The sequence below is a fragment of the Maylandia zebra genome, linkage group LG3 (assembly GCF_041146795.1).
Source record: "Maylandia zebra isolate NMK-2024a linkage group LG3, Mzebra_GT3a, whole genome shotgun sequence".
Lineage (NCBI taxonomy): Eukaryota > Metazoa > Chordata > Actinopteri > Cichliformes > Cichlidae > Maylandia > Maylandia zebra.
In genome coordinates this window covers 25,865,930-25,893,149 of record NC_135169.1, presented here as the reverse complement: position 1 = coordinate 25,893,149, position 27,220 = coordinate 25,865,930, and the positions used below count along the sequence as shown (strand labels likewise).

At 41.7% G+C, this 27,220-nt stretch overlaps 1 protein-coding gene across 2 annotated transcripts in view; it reads right to left on the bottom strand.

Annotated features, from left to right (window-relative positions):
• Window positions 1–6,354: 6,354 nt before the first annotated feature.
• Window positions 6,355–27,220, bottom strand: part of hdac8 (histone deacetylase 8) — a 38,961-nt gene continuing 18,095 nt past the window's right edge. Inside the window, exons 10-11 of one of the 2 annotated variants that reach the window (XM_004573395.3) lie at window positions 15,686–15,791; window positions 6,355–7,450 (exon numbers count right to left, since the gene is read on the bottom strand). In XM_004573395.3, coding sequence (XP_004573452.1) covers window positions 7,428–7,450; window positions 15,686–15,791 — 129 coding nt within the window. In that variant the 3' untranslated portion in view covers window positions 6,355–7,427. Of the gene's footprint in view, window positions 7,451–15,685; window positions 15,792–27,220 lie in introns of those variants that run through there. The other variant, XR_013096516.1, reaches the window with a different exon arrangement.

Sequence of the window (27,220 nt, the reverse complement as noted above, 5' to 3'; positions counted from 1 at the left end):
GGAGAGAGGGGTTGGTGGTCTGTGGATGATTTGCATAACTCCATGTTCTCACTGGAGATGTCTTCATGTCATTGAAGATTGGGTAGCTGCAGGTTGGAGCAGCAGAAACACTTGAGTTTAAGAGTTTGAGGCTCATAAATGGGGTTTTATGTAAGAGCTTTTAAAGTGGAAGGACATGTGTGAGAGTCCCAGTATGAGCCCACTGAAACCAGTCATAAAAATCATGGCATTTGTTGTTTTATTGCCCTCTTATACTTGAGGGGCTGAAATTTTGATATATCAAGTTATCTTTGGTTAACTACTTTTTAAATATTTAACAGTTCTTCCAGCTTCTATCTTCATCCATTCCAATTAGAAATCAATCAAATTCATGCATCCTTTACACTCAGACCACCCTGCTGAACATCAGGCATCAGCACTGACTGATTGATTCAAAAGTTTGTCTCCAAGCGGAGTTTGAATTTAACACCAAAAATCAGGTTTTCTTCTTCTCCGAACTACTTCAGCTTCCCTTATTCACAGAGGGACAAACAAAGGCTGTTTTGGGAAAAGAAAAGCCTCTCTCCCTCCTCCAACGTCAGCTAAAAAGAAAAGAGAAAGCCGGGCCTGTCACCACAACAGTCTGCTGGGAGGGAGGACGTCATTACACGCCAACAACGCACGACGACGGCGGCGGTCAAGTGCCACGCGCTCGGCCTCTCTTCCGTTAAGCAGATAAAAGGTGGCATCTGTCTTTATTGTGCGAGTAAATCCCCTCCGCCATTGACCGCAGACACTTCACATGTTGATGAGGAGGAGGACGTATAGATAGGAGGCCCCCCGTCCGCTTTGTTCACCTCCCTCTTTGGGGAGACGTTATGCAAATCCAACAAACCGTTTGTGATTTCCATCTTAGCTGACAAATAATTGAGGTGCTTTGGTTAGATGGGGTTATTTTTCTACTCCAGGGTTTTTGGATCTTACCTAAAAGCTGATAAAAACTTTTTTCTCATCAGGAAGAAACTGGAATGTTTTGGAGACCTTCCAAAGGTCAACAAGGCTCTGTAGAACTTATGCAAATATTTAATGCAACTGACGAGCCTCTTACTCAACAAGCGAAAGAAAGAAACAAAGGAGGAAGAGGAAGGCTGAGGCTTTGTCTTATCATAACTAATCAGCAGCCGGGGGTGAAATGATACTCTATTCAAAGCACTGAGGAGGGGCCCGCCTGCTGATTTGCATGAAATTCGTTGGGAGAGTTTTAAAGGTGTGTTCACTGCAGGCCATAACAGGAAGCAATCCCATAAATCAATCACCAAGGTTTACTCAGCATTACACAGTGTACACAGAGGGAATAAAAACACTTTTTGAGGTTTAATAGAAACTCCGATTGAGCGTAACTAAATGCAAAAACCTGAGTCCACTTATTCCACTTCCATGTTGGAAAAAAATACATCTGCATGGGTCTGGAGGAAGACGAGTTTCATCCAAGAGCAAATTACAGATGAATCCTGGAAATAAAGCCTCTGTTTTTGCCATAATGCAGAGGATAAGTTTTCCTTCACAGATGCACGTTGTATCACATGGATACGGGATTTTAAAATGACGGGGAATCTCCATCATTTAGTGCCAAGGCGGTTTAGATTCCATTCTGCATGCGGGCAAAAGTTACGTAACGTTTCCTGTTCAGTGACTCTGGCCTGCTTGCTTCCATAAAACTCTTCGATACTGATATTTAATGTCTCCTGGTTTGACCACTTACATTGGAGGAAGAAGGTTCATCGGCCCAATTAACTGTGTCGCCATACTGTGACTTGGACTTTGTTCCCAGCTGGGGTCTTTCTGTATTGAGTTCAGATGTTCTACTCCCACAGTCCAAAGGCATGCATGTTAGGTGGGTGTGGGTGTGTTGTCAGACGCATAAGCCAAACTCCGCACCAGGAACTTGGTTGATGATTAAGAGACTAAAGGGTTAGGTTAGGGTGGTTGTGGCTCAGGAGGTCGAACAAGTCATCTATTAATTGGATGGTTGGTGGTTTGATCCCTTGCTGCTCGCCAAAGTATCCTTGGGAAAGATACTGAACGCTGAGTTGCTCTCTGATGTGTTCATCAGAGTATGAATATTAGATAGAAGGCACACAGACAAGGGAAAAAGTGCTTGAATGAATAGGTGAGTTTTTCCTGGGAATGCATGCCATGCTGCCATGAGTTTTTTAGACAGCAGACGGAGTGTTTAGTTATCAGCCAATACTGGCAGTGCACCAACACACATATCTGCTAATTAGTGCAAAGCAACATACTAAAAAAAATTCATATTTTACTCACCACTCAGATAATCTATTAAAATGCTCCATCAGGCCATCACGTGGCCACTAGAGAAACTGCAGTTTTTGGCAGCTCCAACATGGCTCCATTCACCAAACCCAAAAGCGGCAGGTTAGACGATGTATTCGATATCCCCGTGTTGGTGTTGTTCCTGCATCCTCATCATAATGTCGGTCCATGATCAACATTTCAAATGATCAATTACGTTGCTGTGATGTCATAGCTTTGGAATGTGGATGGAAAACACCCAACATTGTCATGATGATGCAGGGAAGCCAACATGAGGATATCCGATCGTGGTGCTTAGACAGTCCCAACTATTTTATCCAGTGACTGGTCACATGTTTTAATGTGAGGAAAGCTCATTTTGTGAAGGGTGGTGACTCTTTGTAAGAACAAGGGCTTTGCTGATCAGCCCCCAAAGAGCCAATCACCAGAGGAAAAATCAAACATATACAACATATGAGAAAAATCCTAAAATCCACCACACTGCACATCCAATGACCTTGAGCACAGTCTGAGTGAAGACCCGGTATGTGCACCAGTTCGATTCAGTTCTAACCAACACTCGTGGAGGGGTAGCTGTTCTTGTGAGTTGTGGACAGAGGGACGAGGAACACTTTAGCATGAGTTTGTTGGTCCTTCGCCTGGATGAACCAAAAATGTTCCAATACAACTGTGGCATTAAACACACGTGACGCCTGTGTCTCCACATTGAACTCCAACTGGACAACTTCACAGATATGTAGAGAAAATATCTGGCTCTCCAATCGTTCTGTTGGAATGTCTTTTGAGGTTTTTAGATGCAAAATTTGCATCTCGGGATAAAATGATCAGCTGTCATGCTCAGGATCCTATATTGTTTAGGATAAGAGGACACTGAGATAGGACATGTAGGTTAACTCTTAAACTCAACTTCCAAAAGCCTCATTTCTTACCTCCCTTCAACACACAATCCAATATTTTTAAAACCTTTCTTTTCCCATCACCTTGAAACCAGTTGCGGCAGATGGCTGCCCCTCCCTGAACCTGGTAATGCATGACGTTTCCTTTCCACTGTCACTAAGTGCTTGCTCATAGATGGTTACATGATTGTTGGGGGTCCTTTCTAATATTGCAGGGTCTTTACAATATAAAGCACCATGGGGTGACTGTTGTTGTGATTTGGTGCTATATATGGTAAATGGACTGGTTCTTATATAACGCTTTTCTACTTTACCTGAGTATAACTAGTATTTACACATGTTCACACTCCGATGGATGCTTTGGAGAGCAACATGAGGTTAGTATTTGGCATAAAGACAAGAGCAGTCAGGAAACCACCAACCTTTCAATAGCTGCTCTACAGCCACCCCCTAAATAAAATTGAATTGAGTTGAATTGAATTTTGGTACTTTACAAAAGCCTGGCTGTGCAGAATAAACAATAAAACTGAAAACATAAAATCAAGTGTTTGTTCAGAATGAGGACATGGGAAAGTTTGGGTTTCTAATACTCAGATTTAAAAACAACAAAACACTGGAGTCCAGGATGTTCATCACTTTAAAAGGTTTTTGGAGTTTTTCCATTTTTTTTGGCTGCAAACCTCAACAATAAACAAGCAGAAGGTCCAGCTTTCTCCTAAAATAAGAACTCCAGAAGAAGTCCAGGAATTCTAGCGGTGCCACGAATCCTCCCGAGGGCCTCCGAGCTTTTCTAATTTGACTTCGTGGAGCAGAAAAAACACACAAGTCTCTCATGTCCCTCATGTTTACAGCCAGAGCCTGGTATCGCGTAAACCCCTCTCCCCTCTGCCTTTATGAGATAGAATTTCAATCGTCTCTGCTTTTCCGAACTCGTAAATGGTGTAATGAGTTTCATTTGCTTCGGCTACGTGGGGCTCAAACCGCCACGGTGACCGCAGCAGTGTTCATAAAGATCACAGGGAATCCTCTCACACACACTCGGTGCTCACTTCTGCTCAGCACATGCCAGCTCTGCCTGGTGACTCCTACATTTGGTGTGAATTTCCAGGCCATTAATTTAGGGAACATCACTTCTAAAGGAAACTGCCCCGACATTTGTGGTTCCTCTTTCAAACGCTCTCCATTAAAGCCTCTATTAACCAGCCCGCACTGCATAAATCACTGCTTAAAACGGCGCAGCGACACATGACAACAACATGCGCTCCCGGCTTTTATTTCTACAAACGTCTGCGGTGAGCATGGCAAAACACAGGAGAACAGGGGTGGAAAAAACAAAACAAATTTGTTTCAATTCTTGACTTTTCAAAACAGTTATTGCTGATTCTTTAAAAGTAAATGAAGGAACAATTAAAAACACTGCTTTAAATAAGAGCATTAAACACATTATGTTAGAAAGTGGCTAATGAGGGATTTGAAGGCCTATGTGTTGATGTTGCCATTGTTACACTAGTTTGACAAACTTTTTTTTTAAATAAAGCTCCATTTGTGAGGCTTTTTTGGAACTTTCAGTCACATCCTGCAGCAGGAAAACACAACATGCAGTTAACAAGCAAGTTGGCGTGCTGTGAGCAAGTATTTACATGTAAAAATATGATTTCTGTGGTTAAGAACCAGCTTGTCAAATGTGAGTTTAATGAGCTCCAGAATAAACTGGTGAAATTTGCCAACGTTATCCCAGAAGTTACATCCTGTTTACCTTTGGTTACTCAACACTAGTTTAGCACCCCAGATGAGGATCGTAGGAAGGCTCCATTTAACTGATGTAAATAAACTCACTCTGGTCTAATCTTCCAAGCTTTTCATCAAGCTTGTGCCTCGGTTTCAGTAGGTGGATTTAAGGATTTTGGTCATCGTGTAGTTTGACGTGCAGTGGTTAAACTGTGCAGTATAACTCTGCCACATCACTAATAGCACGTTACACATGGAAACACTCAGGCTTGTATTTTTGGAAGTGTTTTGGCATCTTAAAGAAGTCTATACATTTACTTTGTGAAGTATGTGTGTCTGTTAAAACTATGGCTGATTTAAAGGGAGGAGCAGGTAAGATCATTCATCATGTTTGTTTGTTTTTTTTTTTTTTAAATACAGGAACAGTTATTGTGTAACTCTAGGCACAATTATTGTACATGGTGGTTTTCATGTTTGTTTAGCAAAGACCAGCAGAGAATACAGTTTTGATGAATATTTATGTACTCTTCTAATCATTGCAGAATAAATCTATTGTGACTTTTAAGAGGGTGTGGGAGAGGATAAAAAAAACCTCACCAAGCACAGACTTGTCATCAACAGTCAGCTTGTAATGCACCAGGACACATTTTACACTACAAAAGATATGTGGACTCCTAAACGTCAGCGAGTGGGTCGAGTATTTGGATCACAGTTAGGTGTTAATCTCTGAAGCTTAAAAATGAAGCCAAATCCAAATTCTGCAGTTCCCCTAATGGCCACTAAAGGCTGGCTCCAAAAGGGAGGCAATCTCCACAGATGTCCATGTTAAAAACTTTACAGCAGAAATAAATATTAGTCTAGTTCAAGTCTAGTTGTTTTAGGTCTCTTTATTCAATTGCTCTGTGCAGAAACAGTTTTTTTCTTCACTGCAATCTCGGCGTGACCGCAGCAATATGATAGCGACCAAATAAAAGAGGTTTTTGGTACAGCAACCAGCTAGCAACCACTTGCCAACCAGTTGGAGAAAACCAATTTTCCATCATGTCGCAGGAGGAAGCTCTCATATCACTTAATCCAGGTAAGACAGGTAGATGAAGGTATTTCAGGTGTTTTGTTAGTTGGACAAAAGGAACACATTTTAAACACAATTTTGATTTTAAAAGTGTTAAATCAACAGGAGCTTGATTTAGGCTTTTGGGTCCTTTTTTATCAGGTTGCCAACTGGTCTCCGATGATCACAATGATTCCTAGTGGTCATTTCCGCTTCTATTTAGTTCTGTCACTATACAAATACAGACCATTTGCCATCTGTCAACTTGTTTCTAACACATTTTTTAAGCGGAGTTATCATGCCACAAAGGGTTGAACTTATTAGATGTGGCTGCCAGTATGAAACCATTTTCACAAAAGACGCCAATTCTTTAAAATGTTTAATATGAAAAAGACAGCAACAATAAAAACAGTTTAAAACGGGCGATGCTTGAATTAAATGAACATTTGATCAACAGAAAGACAACAACAAACTTGACCGGAATCTCACTCCAAACCTTTGTTAGTCTGGGATGCATTTCAGTTGGTACCAGCATAACTACAAAGGATCATTCAATACAGTTTCTTCTTCAGTCCTACTGTGGAACCCAGTTTCTGAGTAGACCAAACCAGTTCAGGGTTTGCTGTGTCTATCTAAATTCTCCTTAAGGGTCATGTAATCTTTGTTGTTGCCTGTCCAAAGACTAACCCTTTTTAACTTTCTCTGCATATTTTCCATGTAAAATTCCAAACGCCGTCCAGATGTTTGACTTTGCCCAGGGCTCCAAACAATGTGGCTACAATGTGCAACCGGCTATTTTCCAGCTTTTTTTTCTCTCTCCAGACATCTCAAATACTTTTCAGGCCTCTCGGACCGAGAACGAGGTTTTAACGGTGCTTTTGGGGAAACACGGCCGCTCGTCTGCTTTAACGCTTATCGGTCGTCGAGGGGTAGAAATCGCAGCAGGAGCGGGGTGACCGTGAAACCGTACTCCTGAAAAATCTGCTTTTTCCATTTGGTTTAATACGTCTGACCGATGCACTCCCCCCCTCCTCTGGATACCAGAACGCTCAGCTGTAACCCAGCTTTACATAACCGCACTGAACATACCATAAACTCTCTCATTCACGCAAACACGTGAACCGTTTCCAAAAAACAAAGAATTAAAAACAGCGAACACTGGCACACCAACCACATCCATCCCTCCCCATCCCCAACCCTTATTAAAACTGTTTTCCCCTGGAAACACTCAGCTAATGTTTTCCAAAACTCCTTCTCTTTCCCCCTCCCTCGTTTGCTCCGTGCCTCGGGGCCGAAGGGGTCTGCTCCATATTGTCTTCATTAAAGTCGCAGAGTGTCGACCTGGTTTGGAAACATGGTGTGTGTTCTCCTGTGTGTGTGTGTGTGTGTGTGTGTGTGTGTGGGGGGGGGGGGGTGGAGGAGGTTGAGGCTCCTGAGTCCTAAACCACATTCTTTAAATTCCCTGTAAGAAGAAAAAAGAAAGAGAGCGAGAGAAAAATGAGACAACTACAAAGAAAAACACAAAAAAAAGGGGTGGGGGTCAACTTTATCAAATTAAGTAAGGCTAAACACACATATTAGACACCAAAGATGGAGGCAGTCTGGAGGACAGACACACAAGCACACACTCGTGCCAATAAAAATGCTAAATAACATCTGGCTGAGGTAAATCCTGTCACTCCCATGGAAACAAAAGCAAAAAGGGGAATCGATATGGAAATGACAACGGTAAGCAACACTTGGAGCTCATTTGCATGAGGGCACAGATTGGTTTCACACGCAGACAAAGCAAGTGTTTTGACACAATGGCTGCATTATGAAGTCTAGTCGACGGTTTACTTTGCAAATAGTGCCGCCTTGTTTGTCCTTTGTCATGTTAAACGGCCCGTCGGAGGCAAAACAAACACGCTGCACGCGCACACACACACACGCATACACACACGCATGTACGCATGGATTGCAGATGAGTAATTGCCCTGACGCACTGAGGGAGGATGTCCTGTTTGTTGGCCATTGTGGAGCTGTCACTGTGGGCCTGTCATGTTCTCTCCCTGCAGTGACAACAACAGTTTGGAAAAAATGAGCCGTTTACAACATTTGGCGTGGACTTTTTTTTTAATTTGTTTTTGGGGTTTTATTTTTTCCCCATCCCCGTCTGGATGCTGAGACTCCACTGGTGGTTTAAATAAACGCTACAATGTCAACAGATTAAAAAGTATCCCGCTTATGAGGCTTTTGGACGTGCTTACACCAACGGAGGCTGGGATGAAAATCAGCCTCCTGATTTACTCCGATGAGGTCACCGATTCGAGAAAGAAAACACAAACACGGGGTCATCTGGCCTAAAAAAAACATTCCCAGAGCCACAATGTGGTCATCCAGCAGTTTCTAACATAACCCCACAATAACAGAGCGACTTGGTTACCGTGGCATTGCCAGTGTTTAAGCCTAATGTTTTTATTTCCCCTTTCTCAGCAATAAAAGGGGCCAATTATCCATTTCCTCATTTTGTATATGCTTATATTACATAAAACACATTTAATGACCAGTTGACTAAACATTTAAACACCCATTTTCACCTGTGGGCTCTAAGACGTTGCGACGCCACCCGCCACTTAGTGGGGCTGCGTCCTCTCCGTTTTATTCTTCGCCTCGCTATTTTACGACACGCAGACATGAATGATGGGGGCACAAATCTGTAGACAACGACTGGCCGTGAGAGTAATCCAACCCATCACTACTCATCCACAGTGATGTGCAACCACATCTTTCACAGGCGTGTGGATGCAAAGGAGGAGGACTGTTTGTGCCAGCGGTGCTGATGCTGGCCAGACTCCACAAGGAAAAGCAACACATACTAATGCATACTTAGCACAAAAAGCAAGGAAATTTGCATTTGGTGGATTATATCCTGGTTGTAGCAACCCTTTGTCACTTTAAATGGTACCACATTTGTAAGGAAAATGCATTTATGGGTTGAGCAGCAGAGTTGAGTACGCGCCCCTTTGTGGGATGTGAACCCCAAGCCACCCTCGATGTGTTCATCCGACTGAATGTTACATAGAAGCATGTAAGCTTAGATATGGATTGCTTTTCAGTTAAATTCAAAGACATTCAAAAAGCACGTTGGCCATCAGTCAGCTCACTTTGGTCATTGACGTGTTTTTTTCCTTCGCCCCTTTAATTCCTCTGTGAAAGAAACTGACAAAATCTGCACCCCCGCTAATGAAAAGCGTTATGCTACATTGCTCTGGATAGGGTTGGAACTGTATAATCCGATTAAATAAGAAAGTCTGATCTATTTGCTGGTGTGGAACTGTATTACACTTTAATAATGTGTGAGGTGTTCAGCTGATGCCTGTCCAATCCTGTTAATAACTACTGTGGCTAAATAATTCATTGTTGTGTGTGAACGAGGCTCTGCTTGCTCTGTGTGTGTGTGTGTGTGTGTGTGTGTGTGTGTGTGTGTGTGTGTGTGTGTGTCCTGGGGCCACACAGTTTGCATTATGGAGGCTGGACAGCACTAACCTCACTGGAGCACCTTAACCTCCTCCTCTTCCTCCCGTCTCTGCCTTGGCGGCAATGGTATTGATTATTGGCAATCGTGGCGAGACTACAGGGCGGACAGAGCACGGAGCAGATCACACGCACCTAAATCTGATGAAGTCAGCACAGTTGGTCTAATTTTAGGTGTTTGTTGCCCTCACACAGGAAAGTGTCTCTGTCGCATGTTTTTATTTTAAGGAACTTTCCCTTTATCTAACTAAAGCCAGGTGGCATTTAAAGGAAATTACAGGTACAAAAGGAGGTGTGGCTACATGTGAGTCATGTTGCTACTATCTCGACTTTAAAAAACAAAAAAAAAGACCCCGATTGAGAAGCTGCTGACTTATTTTATGGGAAATTGTTGCTCACAATGCAGTTTTTTTCCTCTCCTCCTGCTGTGACGAGGGGAAACTCAAAAATCATGATGTGTGCTAAAAACAGGAAAAGTCCATCAAAAAGAGGAACAGCAGGCACAAGCGGACTTTCAACAACAGGACATCTGTGGTTAGAAATATTGATTAGATTCGGACTGTAATTAATGTGCCCTCTTCCTTTATTCTGGCTCCGCTGTTTGGCTGGTTTAGACTTGATAAAAGTGCCTGTCCCTCTTTTCCAGATGTAGATATTTAAATCTGGTAAAGTTACCAGAGTCCACCGTGGGCTCTGATGTTTACTCCATATCACAGCGTCCGTGGAAGCATCTATACTGTGCATGTTTGTGTGTATTTTACAGGCGTGTTCGTACAATCTCTCTTTCCCGCAACACATGCATCTTATTTTGCGTCAACAGAGTGGAGAATTAACGACTGAAGGCGTAATCGTAATCAAAATGTAAAGGTGCTGCAATATTTCCCTGCAGAAGTGTGCAGATAAGGCACTGTTACACGGGGAGGCTGGCAGTTTACACACAAACAAGCACTCTCTGGGGAAATCACACTACTGGCCTTGTAAACCCAGAACCGTGAATGCACAAACAGCCTGACAGCTGCCGCAGCCTTGGACACTCACCTCATAAAAATCACATTTTAATTAATAAAGCCTCCGAGTGCGTGACGGGAGGGAAGCCACAGGAAAAGCTGAGTAACATCTGAATGTTTTCAATTGTTGCTTCTACTGCAGCACAAGTACGCACGCAAACGGACTGGGTTGCAAAGACGGTAAGAAACGCTGACATCTCACATTTTTAGTTTTTGCAAGTTTTCATTAAGTGGCATGGAGATACTTTACTTTCATGACAGTCTGGGTCTGAAAAATGACACCAACGTCGTAGCGCCTTAAACCTGGACTCTATTTATTGGCCACAAGAGCCGGAGGAGCTGGATGAGGGAGAGGCAGGTCAGGCCATCTCTGCTTAGTCTGCTGCCCCCTCGACCCCAAGACTTGGCCGAAAATTAGGAGACATTTGTGGGATAGTTCTCACTGAACAGGACTCAGTGGAGCTAAAAGTGTAAAAATCATTATTTAGAACTGCTTCTGGACAAAAAGCTCAAATAGTATTTTAGTTTTTGCTAAAAACCTGACCTAGCTTGACCCCTCATGCTGATTTGGGGAATATGTGCTGGTATGAATTAGGCTGTGTTGCTACAAATCCTCTGATGTGACAACACCAGTAAGTGAAGGGTGACAATAGTACAAAGGTTTTCCAGACATGTGAAACATGTGAGACATGAGAAACTACAGGCAACCGTGGCAACCTGCTGGTAACCAAAGCAACTGCTAGGATGATTTTTGCTGCAACAACTTTTTTGTAATCGGTTTCACCCAATGAGAGCTGGAAACCTCCAGGAAAGTGTGTCAACATGTTGGGGAATACCTGTTTCACATCATGCTGAAGTTTCAAGGTGGACAACTACTGAGATTGTACGCATGACATCATGTCAGAAACCCCCCAAAATAATAATAATAATTTTAAAAAAAGATGGTTCTTCCTGTGCCAGCTACTCCAGCTTCCTCCCAGAGTCCAAAGACATTATTGTTAAACTAATTGGTGAGTTTAAGCTGGGCGTAGGTGTGAATGGTTCTGTCTCTCTATATTAGTGTTAGAATAGACTGGCGAGCTATTTTAGGGTGTACCCACATCTGGGCCTATGACTGCTGGGATTCACCCCTCTATCCATCCATTCTCTTTGCTTGTCCTTATCAGAGTAGCAGGGGGGCTACTCCAGCTAACATAGGCCGAGAGGTGGGGTACATCCTGGGCCGAGCTAACACAGAAAGACAGACAACCATTCATACTTATGGGCAATTTACAGTGACCAGTTAACCTAACTGTAGGAGGAACCCGGAGTACCCGGTGAGAACAAGCACAAACACAGGGAGAACATGCAAACGCCACACAGATGGTGAAGTCAGACTCGGGACCTTCCTGCTGTGAGGCAACAGTGCTAACAACCACCAGCTGGGATATCATGCTGAAAACAGCATCCCCCTTGTAAAAACATTCATAATGTGAAGGAGAGATTTTGCAGATGAGACACACTGTCTTATTTTTCATGAAATGAGCCATATGTACGCCTCGCATCTCTGTAAATACCTGCCAACATGACAGTGTTCTGTGGGCTCAAACTGGCCACGATGCATACGTACATGACTGTACGTCATGCATACGTACAGTCATGGTTTAACATATGGGATCAGAAGCTGACACATGGCGAGTGAAAAACGGAGCGACGGTGGCTTTTGGAGATTACCACTTTAAAATTTGTATCCATTCGTGCGAGCTGAAAGAGCAGATGTGGGCACACAAACATACGTACACTCCCACTCTGCCCAGTTTCTCAGAGAAACCGATGTTTATAAGCAGCAGTTTGTTCCAAACCCAAGAAACACTTATCCAGCCCGACGATGTCATGCAGACATGTTTGCTTGAGGTGTGTGTGTGTTGTAGGCTATCCTTTATTCAGCGCTCGTGTGTGTGCATAAGTTAAGTTAGCAAACACGCTGGGCTTTCTTTTTGGGAAACAGACAACATCCAGTGTTTAAAATTGTAACACGCAGACTGCCCACTGGGATTATGGTGCTGTGTGGTAACAATAAATGTGACAGAGAGCAGAAGCGACAGACAGAGGAGGAGGAGAAAAAAAGAAAACAAAAAAAGCGACATAAAACAGATTTGACAATTTGAAACCAGGAGAGAGATCAGAGAAAGGAGGGAAAAAGGGATAGGAAATTCTCTGGATTTATAAAAAATGAAACATAATTAGCTCAACTGCAAAATGTATGCAGAAGTTTTTAAAATAAATTTAAGAAGTAGAAACGTCAGAATTCAGCCGAAAGTATAAACTTGACAGAGTTAACCGTTTCATTTTCTGTCCTCAGCGGGAGCTAACGGCGAATGAGGGATCTGATCAAACACAGAGGAGGCACATGGGATGCAGGAGCCAAACATAAACTTCACTTGCTTCTCTCATCTTTGGCTCGTCTGCATTCATTTATTCTCCCTTTTATTCCCTCCATCCGTCCACTCACCGGTTCCCTCTGTTGGCTCTAATAAAAGCCGTATGACTGGAAAAGAGCGATACTTTCAGCCCCTCCAGTTGTGATGATTTAATGCGAGCCAACAGACCAACTGGATTTCGGCAAACAGACTCCCGATCCCCCCTCGCCTCCCCTGATTTGATGTGACCTGAAGTTTTTCAAAGCTGAGGATTTAATGCTGTTTGGATAAACCTATTCCACGTCCAGAAGGCTTTTTGTCATTTGCTACAGTCAGATGACTTGTTTAAATGTATGAAGGTTTAGATACTAATTGATACCATGTCCAGTCGACTGAGGGTAAAAATTTGAGAACGCACAATTTTCTCTCTGTTCTGGATTTCCATTCACACTGATCCGCAGATTTCCATAAACAAACTTCCTTTCCAGCGAGTGGATTTGAGTTTGGACTTAACTGGGCAGATGATTGCCGAGAGCATTAACAGGTAGAAACCAAGTAGGACTGAAAACGAAGCCAATGCATTAATATAAAAAAGAGCTGTTCCTCTAGACTTAAAAGAAGAAGACATATTCCCTGTATGTCTGTGAAGGTTCTCAGTAATCCAGGTCATCGTAGTCAAAGGAGCTTGCAAAGAAAAGCGTCTGGACTTCTTTAAGTTGGTTTAAGACGTTTCACCTCTCATCTGAGAAGCTTCTTCACCGTCTTCCCTGTAGACTTCTATGTTAAAAAGTTCAGCCTTAGAGCTGAAATAAACAAACATGGTGGAAAAAAAAACAATAAAAAAAACTGTTGCGGTCTCTATAGCCAATTTACCCATTATAAAACTGCACAGGTGGGTGGATTTTATGTAACTCACTCCACTGAATTCTGAAAGAATTACAATTTTTGGGGGCTTAGCTGCAGTGAATGACAAATGGGAAACGACTTGGTTGCTAGCTGCCTGCTATTTTTCACTTTCACTGATTTACATCACAGAACCTCCACTTAAAATGAGATTAGGATGAGACTAATTAGATTAATTGGCAAGAGGTCGGTAACATGATAGGGTATAAAAAGAGTTTCTCAGAGCCACAGATGGGTAGAGGATCATGGTAAAAAAATACTGGCGGCTGCCAGTAATACTCCTGCCTTCTGGTAGATGCAGGTGTGGTATTCCTAGGTGACTTCCTTCTTTCTTCACAAGACTTTCAGAAAACTTGACCTCTGAAGTTGACCTTCAGGCCGAGGTCTCTGAAATTAAATTGTCAGAGATTTTTAATAGCTGCACCTATTGCATGAATTTAAAAATCCCATATTACTTAATCCTCAAGTTCTCACATTTGCAAACTTGGGTGTCCATGCCACCTGCCCGCCCTGCGGGGCGACGATAAAACCTCATCAGCCCTTTATGACTGAGCCTTGGTCTCTTTGGTTTGGTCATTTTTTTTCCAAGGACAAACATATTTGTACCTTGAGTTTTTCCACCTTATTGTACATTCCCTTATGTCAGTCCGAAAACAAACTGGTATAAAAATCCACCAAACAACTATAGAGACCACAACAGGCTGTAAGCATGCTTATTTCTCCTCTAACGCAGGGCATCTTAACACTGGAGTCAATGAGGATCAATGCCTACAGGAATTGCAGTTTAAGCATTTAAACATTGCCACCTGATGCTGACTGAATGAACGAATGCCGTGTGGACAGACGTTTTTGCTAATGAAATAAATATCTTCTTTCTCTTTTCTATTGTAAAGATAACTGTGAGCAAACGCTGGTAATACTGAAGAAGAGTGCAGACAGTGACTTTCAAAGCTTTTACTTTTTGTGGTGTGTCCTACTATAAATCCATTTCCATCACACTGAAACTATGATAATTATTAGTCTGTTTTATACTTTCCGACATGGATCACTGTGACGTGACCTGATCTTGGTAGGATTTTACTATTCCCACAATATTGTGAGTGCCTTTTATTTGGTCGGTAACTCACCTCACCATAACTTACCAGAATGGATAACCGCTGTTTAAAATATAAGATTTCACTGAGGAAAAGGAAGGAAAGGAGGATTTCCTGTCACTCTACGGTTCACACTTTTATACCCCGGAGACGCCGAATGATCAAACTCAGATTTTGTTTTCCTTTTCGGATGTGTGGCTGTGTGCGGCGAAACGTCTGACATGGTTGCCGACGTGTCGCTTCCTGACCTCACCTCCTTACAATAATTCTCCCTTCGCTCAACTTTTCGCCTAAATTTCACCCTGCTGGACGATTTCTCCTGAGAGCTGTGGGCTGTCAGCACTGAGACCAAAGACCCGACTTCAGGCTTAACCACAAGGCTGCACACACACACGGGAACACGAACATACAAACATAAAGGCACATATAGAGAGGAAGATGCAGAAAAAGGAAAAAAAATACCACATGTATCAAGAGCCAGACTCGAGCAGGGGTCATAGACATATTGTGCATATTCACACACACATACAAAAGGACGTTAAAAAGCCACAGAGAGGACACAAAGAGAGAAGATGACATACTTTCATCCCACACAGAGACGTATAGAAACAAGAGCAGACACATGAAACTGCACTTTAAAAGAGCCGTGGAGAGACCAAAGGGCCTCAGATGAGCCAGGGTTCAGTGCAACACAAACACACACCTGTTTACGCTCCACACCCTCACAAACAGGCACACCTGTGCATCCAACCCAAACACATACACATGACATGCACACCTTTGATGGTGCTGATGACCTGGTCCAGGTGTTTGGTGTCGTTGCGGTCTGGTCTACAGCTCGGACTGATCTCCAGCGAGTAGTCTGGTCCGTATTCTGTAAAAAACTAAACACACACACATACACACACAGATCACATCGTAAGGTTTTGCATTTTCCGATTTTGAAATAATACTTCATTTTTCTTATTCACAGTCATGTGTTCATCACATTTGCCCAGAGTCACTGCAGCAGAGTGCCAAAATACACTCTGTCTTCTTTGTCTTTGTTTTTTTCCTCTTTTTTTGGAGAATGCAGCTGCTTTCCTGGAAAGTTTCGGGGTCTGTTTGGACTTTGAAGAACTGAACTGACTGGTGACGAATATTTACACAGGCTTTCAGGGATCTTTTTTTTAAACATAACAGTGAAATCAATTCAAAACAGTGGTTAAAAAAGGACACACTTCCTTCCAGTTTTTGACCATCATTTCTGTTTTTCTCAACCATATCAAGATATCTCTTTCCATTCTTTCTGGCTTTGTTCCTGTAAAGCCAGCCACACAGTTCTGGGTTTGAAACTCAGGCCACGGCTGGACACTTATGAGGAGCTTGCATAACTTGCTTCCACAAATTTACTCCAACAGCTTAGAGATTAACTCAGCAGTTTAGTGTTGGGGGCAGGGGCAAATTCACTTCTAACGCTCACATGCTACATTTTCAGGAATTTACAAATCCTGTACCAGGAGACCAAAATGCAGGAAAGTTCATTTGAAAGGCTTCTAGTTTCTTAATAGAAAAGCGCAAAGCCTAAATAGTATTTAAGTTTTGCAAAATTATTATTGCTCTGGGTTTCTGTCTGACTGCAGCTGTTACAAGTTAGCAAAGACCCATTATCAAGTCTTGAGTGAAGGTCTGTGTCACCACCTAGAGGTCTTGAAACTGGATGAGGCAAGTGAGGGGTGGACCTGACTGTGAAGCTTACTGGCCAAAAAAACCAACAAAAAACAAAAGAAACTTGTGATTGACAAGTCATTAGCCAATATCTTGGAGAATCCTCCTACGTGACTCTTAGAATGACCATAATAAGTAAAACATGCACTGTATTTTCCACATTATAAGGCACACTTAAAATCCTTAACAGTGCGTCTTATAATCCACTGCGCCTTATGTATGAATTCTAGTTGTGCTTACTGACCTCGAACTGATTTGGTACACGGCGCTCAAAAATCTGTGGAAAATGTTTTAGCACCACTTTGGTAAGCTACCGAGCCGCACCGCTTGGTGGATTGTCGGAGCCTTACAGCTACCATAATCAGGAGCCTCGTGGAATAATCTGGGTCCAAAACTCCGTTGGCTTCAGGTCCCAAAGTCAAACGAACACTGCAGCATCACTGAGAGTTAAAAACTGTCTAAATTCTTTCATCTTTAATAAAATGATCAGCGTTGCTGCTTTATCAGGTGTAAAAATTAAGTTTAACATCCAGGCATCTATGAAAACAGAATGTATAAAATTCAACGGAGTTAGAAGTTAGCAGGAAGTTAGCTCGCTAGTTTCCACCTAAACATGATATATCATGTTCTTACTGAGAGATTTCTGAAACAATTAAAACATACAGCTCTGCTATCATTCCCAACATAAATGAAGAGAGAAAACTAAACAGCAGTTAGTCATTAATATACTGCAACAACATGGGAACAGAGCAGCGGCGAGAGAATTCAACATTAATGAATCAATGGTACGGAAGTGGAGGAAGCAAGGAGAATGAGTTGAGTAAAGTTTGACTTATCTGACTGTTTTGTTTTGCTTAATGCGCCTTATAATACGGTGCCTTATGGTCCGAACAATATGGTATTTAATACTCTATTCAGTTTGATCTGAAATTTGGAATTTCGGCCATGAAGTCATCAGGAAAGTGTTCACTGTGGTCAAAGAGCAAGGAAGCATAACGTGGTTCCATCCATCACTGCATATGAAAGAGGAAGCTCAAAGATTAGTACTTCCCCATGAAGAAGGGCCAATGAGTCTGGGGATATTTTTAATGATGTTAGTTAAAAGGTCTATACGGCACTTATTTCATGACACTCCATCCAATTGCCCATTGAGCACCAAAAGCCAGTAGGATTCAATTCTTTAGACACTGTGCAAAATTTCATGGTAATCCGTCCAGTATTTGTTGAGATATTTCCATCTGGACCAAAGCAGTGCACTGATTAACAGACTGATCCCTCAAGCAAAGAAACACATTTTTCATATAGACACATGTTGTTTATATTCTCGGATTCTTTTTTCCCTCCTGTGTTGTCTGGGAGCTGGATCAACACAAACAAAAAAATATACGAGATTCTGAAGCCTGTACAGAAGGAAAATGTAATGCATAACACAGAAGAGGAACCACAAATCAGTCAAGCCTCTGCTAAGACAGCCTGGGCTTTGCCAACTTGAATAAAAAAAAAACAAAAAAAACAACTCAGAGTATTTCAGCAAATACCAAAGGCTCCTGGCATTTCAGGCAGAACCGGGTGTCAGCCAATTGAAAAAAAGAAACAGGTGGAAACCCAGAGAGTGGGTTCAACCAGAAGTTAAAACCAGAGCACGTCAGTTTGGGGCCATGACTCAGTGCCATGAGAGCTAAGCAAACTCTGAGGCCAGGTCTGACCACAAGTGCGTCAGTCCGTTTGCAGTGACTGTTGTGAAAGCCTTGGACTCTGAGGACTCAGCAGAAACACGCTGAGCGAGCCAAGCTGAGGTCTAATGCAGAGGAGTGGGACATGTAGCAAAACGACGGAGATTAAGTGAAGATGAGGGTTAAAATGGTAAGAAAAGATTATTAAGTTAATAAGATATCAGGAAACAGTGAATTGGGGCTTAGATTTGTTTGATCAACAGTCAAAAACCTTGTAGTATCATAGAGCCTCAATTTGTCAGATAATCACGTAAAAGAAAAGAAAAACAGGGTTGAGTGATCCTGTTCAAGGACTCAAGTACTGCAGCTTTTGGCACTTCGGCGTTGAACTGACGCACAAAGGTTTGCTGCTCAGCCTGTCCGGGGTGTAACGCGTCTATCCTGACAGCTTGGATGGGCAAAGGCTCAGGCGCTCTGCAAAAGCGTCCGAGTACTCAAGTAAAATCAAACCAACCAACAACTGTAATAGTCTTCGGTGCAGGGATGCTAGGTTCAGCGTGGCTCACCAATCTGCCTGTGAGACCATTTAATGATTTGATTTAATGAGTTTCTGCAGTTTTACAGATACATATCTGAAAAAAGACAAAATAGACTAGATTAAAAGGACAATAAAATGAAATTGTCTTAGTTTTATCAGTGTGGAAATAGGAACGTTTCCTGAAATGCAACAAAGCTGGTCCCCTTAGAAATCTTCAAAGTTCAGTTTTGACTTTTTAAGAGTTTGAAATGTCCATTCTGAACTTGCTAAACCTCACTTCTGACTAGGGGTGGGTTTTGATAATCGATTTATTCTGGCTTGGATAACGTGATATCGATTCATTAAAATCCTGAATCGATTCATTTTTAATATTAATTTATTTTGCCCGAAACGCCAGAATCTCAGGTTAAACCTCACCAAATTTCAACAACCACCAAACAGCTATAACAGTAAATGAGAGCAGGTACACAGATTCTGCACAAAGATGTAAACACAAAGCGCGGACCCGCCGACGGATCAGAATCAGTGAGATGTCGCCTTTCTCATCCAAAGGCATGGACACGGTCGGGGCTGAAAGCCGACAGCTCGCTGATTCTGATGTTTCGGCGGGTCCGTGCTTTGTGTTTACGCCCTTTTTGCGGTGATTCTAAAGTTGTTAGTTTGACAGTGGGAAGGGAGTTTTTCCTTCCCACTGTCGCCAAAGTGCTTGCTCATAGGGGGTCATATGATTGTTGGGTTTTTCTCTGTATCTATGAAGCGCCTTGAGGCGACTTTTGTTGTGATTTGGCGCTATATAAATAAAATTGAATTGAATTGAATCTCTCTCCAAACAAAATTGACTGAACCAGCAGCAAAAGAAGAGTCAAACTACACTTCACAAAAACATCATCATGAATTCACTTTTACTTTTGCTATTTTGTTTCCACCACGATAAAATCACACTTCATGCACAGCTCGCTGTCTCTGTCTCTCTCTCTCTCTCTGTACTTCAAGAACAGTTTCCCGTCTGAAAATCTGTTTTCTGCATTATTCGCTTGCTTGTTACGCACAAGTCTACCGTTGTTTACAGGCTGTCGGCCGCTGTTTTTTTCCCTTTTACTTACTTCCCAAAAGAAAACCTAATTTCTGCTGTTCAATACTGAACAAATGTAAACTTTTTAAAATGATGCAAAATGCAAAACGCTTAGCCGTGTCTCTAATAAAACTGCTGTAACTTCAGAGGTAATGTTCATATGTTGATTAATGGTTTTCTTTCGTTTTTGATGTACTGCAGAATATTTTTATAAAATTCCAGGGCAGGAAAACCACCTTCATGTTTTTCTGTGTTTTATCTTCAGCTACTTTGACACAAAGGCATCTGCTGTGATGTCAAATCAAATCAAATCACTTTTATTGTCACATCACATGTGCAGGTACATTGGTACAGCACATGTGAGTGAAATTCTTGTGTGCGAGCTTCACAAGCAACAGAGTTGTGCAAAATGATGTTCACATAAAGTCTTGCGAGTATCAGCTTCCTTTTTATAGATACAAAATATGTAAATGTACTGATCTGAATTATAATATTTCTGACTGTCTGAGGCAAAATTTCCCAGATTTAAATCGAATCAAATCGAATTGAATCGTGGATTGAATTGATTCGGGTCCTTGTGAATCGGAATCAAATCGATTCTAGAAATCAGTGACGATACCCAGCCCTACTTCTGACCACTACCGTCCATATTATAATAATTAAAAATCTTTAGTAGAGCAGGACAAGGTTGCAGGGGAGAAGGAGGTGTTGATGCCTACTACTGCCCTAGAGCCTTGAATGAGTTTTAGATGGACGGATAAACAAAGACAACACTAAAACAACGACTAAACCTAAAACTCAACTTCATTTCGCAGTCCCATGGTTACAGCTTTAGAAGGATTCAGTTTACATTTACATACAATGAGAAAAAGTAGAAAACTTTATAAGCAGACTGCAGTCAGTGAATATCTGGCTTCTTCTTTTGTTTGTTTTGGACTTCCTAAACCTTCATTATCAACTTTCTACTGTCACATTTGCTCCTTTGGCTTAAATTACCCCCCCGAAAAAAAAAAAAATGTCAGCTTGGCCCCCTCGAGTTGGCGTTCAGTTAGCATCCCCTAATGATTCCTGCGTTGATGTTGCAGTCACTTAGAAGTCTTGTTTTGAATGGAGCCTCTTTAGTGGCTTAGATGTACATTAGTAGACAAGACTTCACAAAGTCTGCTGGCAACAAACAAAACACACATACACGAACTGAGCCAATGTGCAGTAGGAGTATACTTTTGTTTATATGAAGACAAAGGCTACTCTGTCTTTGATTAATGGTCCTGTGTGAGTCAGATAGAGAGAATGCACTCCTGTGTATATGTGCTAGATTTATTAATGTGTCCCTATATGTGTGTTTTGTGTGATTATCCACGTATATTTGCTTGTGGCAGTTCATGCACACAGAGGTAAGGCCCTGTTTTAGTGTGTGTGTGTCTGTTTCCAATTACTTCAGATGAGTTTCTGTGTCTTACCTCCGGCCTCAACAGAGCCCAACGTGAGACACACACACACACACACACACACACACACACACACACACACACACACACACACACACACACACACACTATTCCCATGAACCCAGTGCTCTGTCTCCTGCTGTCCAGCAAAACACACACACACACACAGACTCCCACTGACTGCTTGTTTGGCTTGGATGACCATAGAGAGAAGAGAAAGAGGGGAAGTGAGGAAAGTGAAGCCCATCCTGACACACTTCTTCAACATTGTCTTCATAGTAGAGGCAAATAAAATGATAGCCAGCAATTCTGTGCTGTTTTTGTGTGTGTGTTTGTAAGAGAAAACGCCACATGACAACAGATAGAGGCACAGCTACGTCACCTGGCCAAGGTCAGGAGACAGAAAATACCCGGTGACTGGCTCCAGTGTCTCCGGCAGAGACGCCCAGGGAGATAAATAGGGAAAGGTCTCTGCTTATTTACCATGGTCCTATACATGGAAACTTCTGTCCATCACTCACTGAGCCTGTTTGTACTGTGAAGGGAACACTGTGTGTTCTCATCAGAATGTCTTTATAACACCCCCCCCCCCCCCAAAACAAATAATGTAAGGTTTTAGAACTATTCATTAAGTTAAAATGCTTAATCCTCGTTTAGTTTCATTTTCAGCTCCTGCAACAAAGCTCTGTTCTTTTAAAGTGCACTAAATTTAACAGCTTGTGTCTATGGATTAGTCTGTTAATAATATTTGGAGCTGTAACTATGTAACACTGCTCAAAAAAAGGAAACACTTGTTTTACGACCAAGTGTAACACAATGGGCCAGGTCACAACAGCTCATTAGCTGCAACCCAACATGGCTCTCTGGCACTAGAGCTCACCTTTCTCTGGCCTTAAGCATTCTTAATTGCTGATGGGAGTCAGCTGTACAAAAAAGGTAGCATCTAAGGCAGGAGATATGGCAAGACACACACACACACACACACACACACACACACACACACACACACACACACACACACACACACACAAGGTCAATTTCAGGGGGAGACCGTGCTAGGGCTGTACCACATGATAATCAGTGCACCAGTTAGGAATCAGAAACTAGTTTGAGTCCATTTCAGCTGCTTTGGTGCAAATCAAAGTGACAACATGTACAATGAAAACATGACAACAGGCAAACACATAAAGGGAAGTCTTTCTTCTGGCGTCTCCATATTTTAGCTTTTTATTTGGGTCCTTATCAATGCTGGATGTCCCAAAATAAAGGAGCACTGGGAAGCAAAACCGCGACATATTTGGAATATTGAAGAAAATGATCCAAATCGGCATCTAAAGTTGAGGTTTAATACCTGTTCCATGCACACTGAAAACGTTCACCAGCTTCAACTCCCACCTTACAGAGATATATCAGGAAAGGACCAAAGCTACACTGGCTTTTTTTTTTTTTAAAGGTGCATACCAATCAGGTGCTTATTCATCAACAATGAACATCACACAAAACGCAAAAGATTGCCGGCCACAGCAGCCATGTGCTGTTAGCAGTTGCAGCTTCAGCCCTAAGTTGACCAGTCAACTCATATTTTGCCAAGACAAAGCTGCCAAACCAGAAACCCCAATTCACTCTCCCTATGACAGATGGATGGGTAGATGTAAATATAACAACGCTGTAATGTGTATCACTCAACACTGGCGAAACAATTCACTCCACCACCATTTCGAACCTCCAATCGTAGATTTTTTCACCTTTTGAGTGCAGGAACATGAATGGGAACACAAATCAATCCAAGTGCTTTCTATCTAACATTCATACTCGCCAATAAAGACATGGAAAGAAACTTGGGTTCCAGTATCGTGCCCGAGCATACTTTGCCAAGCAGACAGAAGCAGTAGATGACCTAGCTTTACCTTCTGAGCCTCAGCCATTCCCAGTAATAAATTTCATTAATATTAGCATATAACTCTGCAAAGATTAAGTAAATTTTAAAACATTGCAACATCTTCTAAAGTATCTTTTAAAAGTAAAAGCTGGTCTAATTGATTTCATCCCTCCTCCTTTAAAAGGTGCTCAGGACTCCTGGGGACTCCATCGGCCTGAACAGCTAAACAGCTTTAATAATCATAAACTTCTTTTTTAAATTAATTATTTTTTTATACGTACATTACCTCAGCGACGTTACAATTAAATTAATTTGCAACTGGCAAAACTAAACATGCCATCATCCATATTTTCCTGCCAACAAGGAAACGCACCAATCAACAAAATATCCTCCATATGTGCGTGTGTTTATCTTTACACTGTCTATAAATTACTAATCTGTAAATCTGTGCCGCTCTGAGTAAATAAGAGGACCTTCACTAACCCCTGCCCCCAATCAGAGCATTATAATAAACTCTGTTATGGCTCATACGTGTGACCAGTTCACATCAAGGTGACGGTTCCTACATCTGAACATGCAAACAACAAACTGGCTGCAAAAAACCCAAAAACAAAACCCAAAGAAACGCTGTTTACAGCGCTGTTTGACGAAAGCACGAGAAAACATCAGTTCATATTTGTGTTTGTGCAACGAGTACATGCCCTGTGAGAAAGCTGGAGTGTGTGACAGTACGCACCAGGCTATGTGTGTATGTGTGTGCACGTGTGCGCATGTGTGTGTGTGAGAGTGAAAGAGAGTGAGTGAGAGAGAGTGAGGGAGGGTTGTTTGTTTTTACAGCGATCAGCAGGATCTCCAGCTATGAAGGACACTGAGCAGCGCAGCAGGGAGGAAAACATCTCCGAAAACAAATGGAGTCTGACTCATATCAAGCTGCTATCTAATAAATGTTTTCAACAAGGAAAAAAACAACAACAAAAAACCCCAAAAAACAGTGCAATGCCCCAATCACGGTCACATTGCGCACGTACTCCTCTCCCTCACTCTGCATCTGGACTCTCTCTCACCCTTCCCACTTTTCATCAGTCCATGTTTTTTTCCTTGGTTCATATGATAGTTTTCCTTTTAAGGAAACCTGCCCCGCAAATACCATTTGGACTTCAAAAAAGAAAGAAAGAAAGAAAAAACACTTCTATTCTTGAACTGCTGCTGTAACAGTGTAATTGCTCCATTGTGGCAAGAATAAAGGATTATTTTATACTTTGAAGGGCTTTTATACTATGAACCCCTGGTATAGTTTCAGTGTATCACACATCAAATGTAAAACAGTGAAACTAATACACTGCAGAAAAATACCAGTGGATTACCGTGTGTTGCTGTGTGATACATATATTATACTGTAATACACTTCTATACACTAATATCTGGTAACACAATTGTTGCCTATCATACCTATACTGTTACTGTATATCAGTGACAGAGCTTCCTAAATGTTCTAATGTTAATTGTTTATTCTATGAATATTATGAGTTATATAAAATGCATTCACATTTATAAAATCTTCATCTGCTGCTTCTTAGAAAACAAATATTGTTTTCTTCAATAACAGCGGGGGGGGGGGGGGGGGGGGGGGGGGGGGGGGGGGGGAAACGGTAGAACTTTCTACAGCTTGGTAATAAATAGGTAATAGTAGGGGAACAGGGTAATAATTTGGTGATTTCGAAGTTATTACTATGCAATTACAAAAGTAATAATTATGTATTATTTAAGTAACATAATGTAGCAACAGTGGTTATAGCTGAGTAATATTAGCCTGAAACTTATGTAATAGCATAATAAGAGCCCCAAAACTGGGGGTAATAACATGGAAATAGAGCTCCGCAATAATAGTGTAATAAGGAAGAAAAATAATGCAATAATGATTGCATTATTGGTCAATAATTTTGACCGAGCTATAATAAAAAGTGCTACCAAAAAAGCACTTTAAAACTTAAGATATGTTTTGAGAGAATTGTGTATAACAGTAGGCAAGTAACGTTTTTTTGTAAAATATCTTTCTGTACCCCACCACCTGTTTAACTTTGCAGGATTAGTTGCCACGTATCTGCAAAACCTCAGCAGATGAACTGGTGACTCCGTAAAACTCTGATGAACTGATGCAAATTCCCTTCATAGTTTGTTGTGAAAATGCTCAGATCCTCCAGATGCCACAGATGATTGGAAATTAAAGGCGAGCTTATCAATGCCATTGGAGCACAGCTGGACGTGTGTGCTTCAACTTCACTTTTATAGAGACAGGAATAAAAGGAGAGTGCTTGGAGAAAAGTGAGTGAAATCATAGTTACTAGAGATTTCCTGTACTTTTTATTGATCATACTGTCTGTTTGGAGCAAATATTCTGTGTGGCTGCATCAGTACAAAAGGTAGACTTTACCCATTGGTTTCTGAAGCCTTAAGATTAGGATTTTTATTGTTGCCACCTTGGCTGCAAAAACTGGATGGGATGAGGAAAAGTTGATCTGACTATAAAACTGCATGTTCACTGGTAAATTAACATATTAAGGATAATATTTGAAAGAAAAAAAGATATGACTATGATTTAGAAAACAATGTGAGCAGCTGAGCCGATAAGCTCATCAGCAAAGCGAAAGTGAAAGAAGCAGTTTTCCTTTAGACTTCTACAGGACCAGAAGTCTTTTTGCAACCACCGCTGTTGTCATTTGGTGGCCTGCTGTACACTTAGTGTAGAGAAAAGGTTTGCTGATAAGAAGCTGATGAAAATATTGGATGGATTTGATAGATTCTAGGATTAAAAATAAAACCATATTTCTGCTTTTACTATGGGTGGCATTCTTAGAAATCACGGCTAAAGTTCACGTCATGTTTGGTGTGAATGGACCATTACCCAAGATTCACTGCAAAACTTTAAAATGCCATTAGGGGCCTAGAATAAAAACAAACCCTATGATAAGAAAAAAAGAGAATTCACAAAGCTTTTACCAGACTGATGAATTCATGGTAGGATAAGCTTTTACAATAATGCTGTAATGTACAGTGATGTGGTTTTACGATCTCCTATAATGAACCCAAAAGAACTGAAAGCCTCCAAAATTCAAAACTGATGTCTTCTGGCCTATAAAACATCTCACCTGAGAGGAACATAAAGTATTCAGGATCAATTGTAGTCCAAGCAGCTTGAAATAAAGGTGAAGGGACTTCAAGTTTTTTTTAAAGATGTTTCACCTCTTATCCAAGAGCCTTCTTCAGATGAAAAACCAAAAGGTGGAGAGTCCCGGGTACTTGACCCGCTATTAACATGTGAGACATCAAGTCAAGTTGCTTTTGATGCAAGCTCCTTAGACTACTATGACCTGGATGACTGAGAACCTACACAGACAGGATCAGTGGTGATGCCATCTTCTGGGATGGAGTCATTTACTGTATGAACATGAGATGAAGACAATCACTCAACTACAACAGAGCCGTGGCTCCATAAAGGGTAGACAGAAAGGAAACAGTCTTTCAGCTCATTGCTCACCAATAATGTGTCGCAGGATCTCCAGCTGCAGCATTTTGAACTTAATCAATCATAATATTGTAATAATGAGCTTCTTCAGTCAGTCTTTGTAAACAGATACATATCCCTGTGCCCACACACGCTATTGCTTGGTGATATTTCCTGTGATTGAGCCTGTGAATCTGGGAGCCAGCACATCCCTGACGGCACCGAGGGGCAGGACAGGAAGTGGCTGCAGACAGGAAAAAGGGGAAGTAGGAAGTAAAGAGGCGGGACGCTTCCCCGCTGCCAATCTGGAACCAGAGATGTCCTCCCTTCCTGTGCGGCTTTGAGACGGACACACGTTTGTATCTACTTCTGTTCCTCTCACCAGAGAAGAATCTGATCGAAGCAGGTTGTTGGGCAATCCAAAGGAAAAAAAAATCTGGCTGACTTTTATCCGTTTGTATTCTCTGCTAGTAATTTAATACCCATGTGTTACC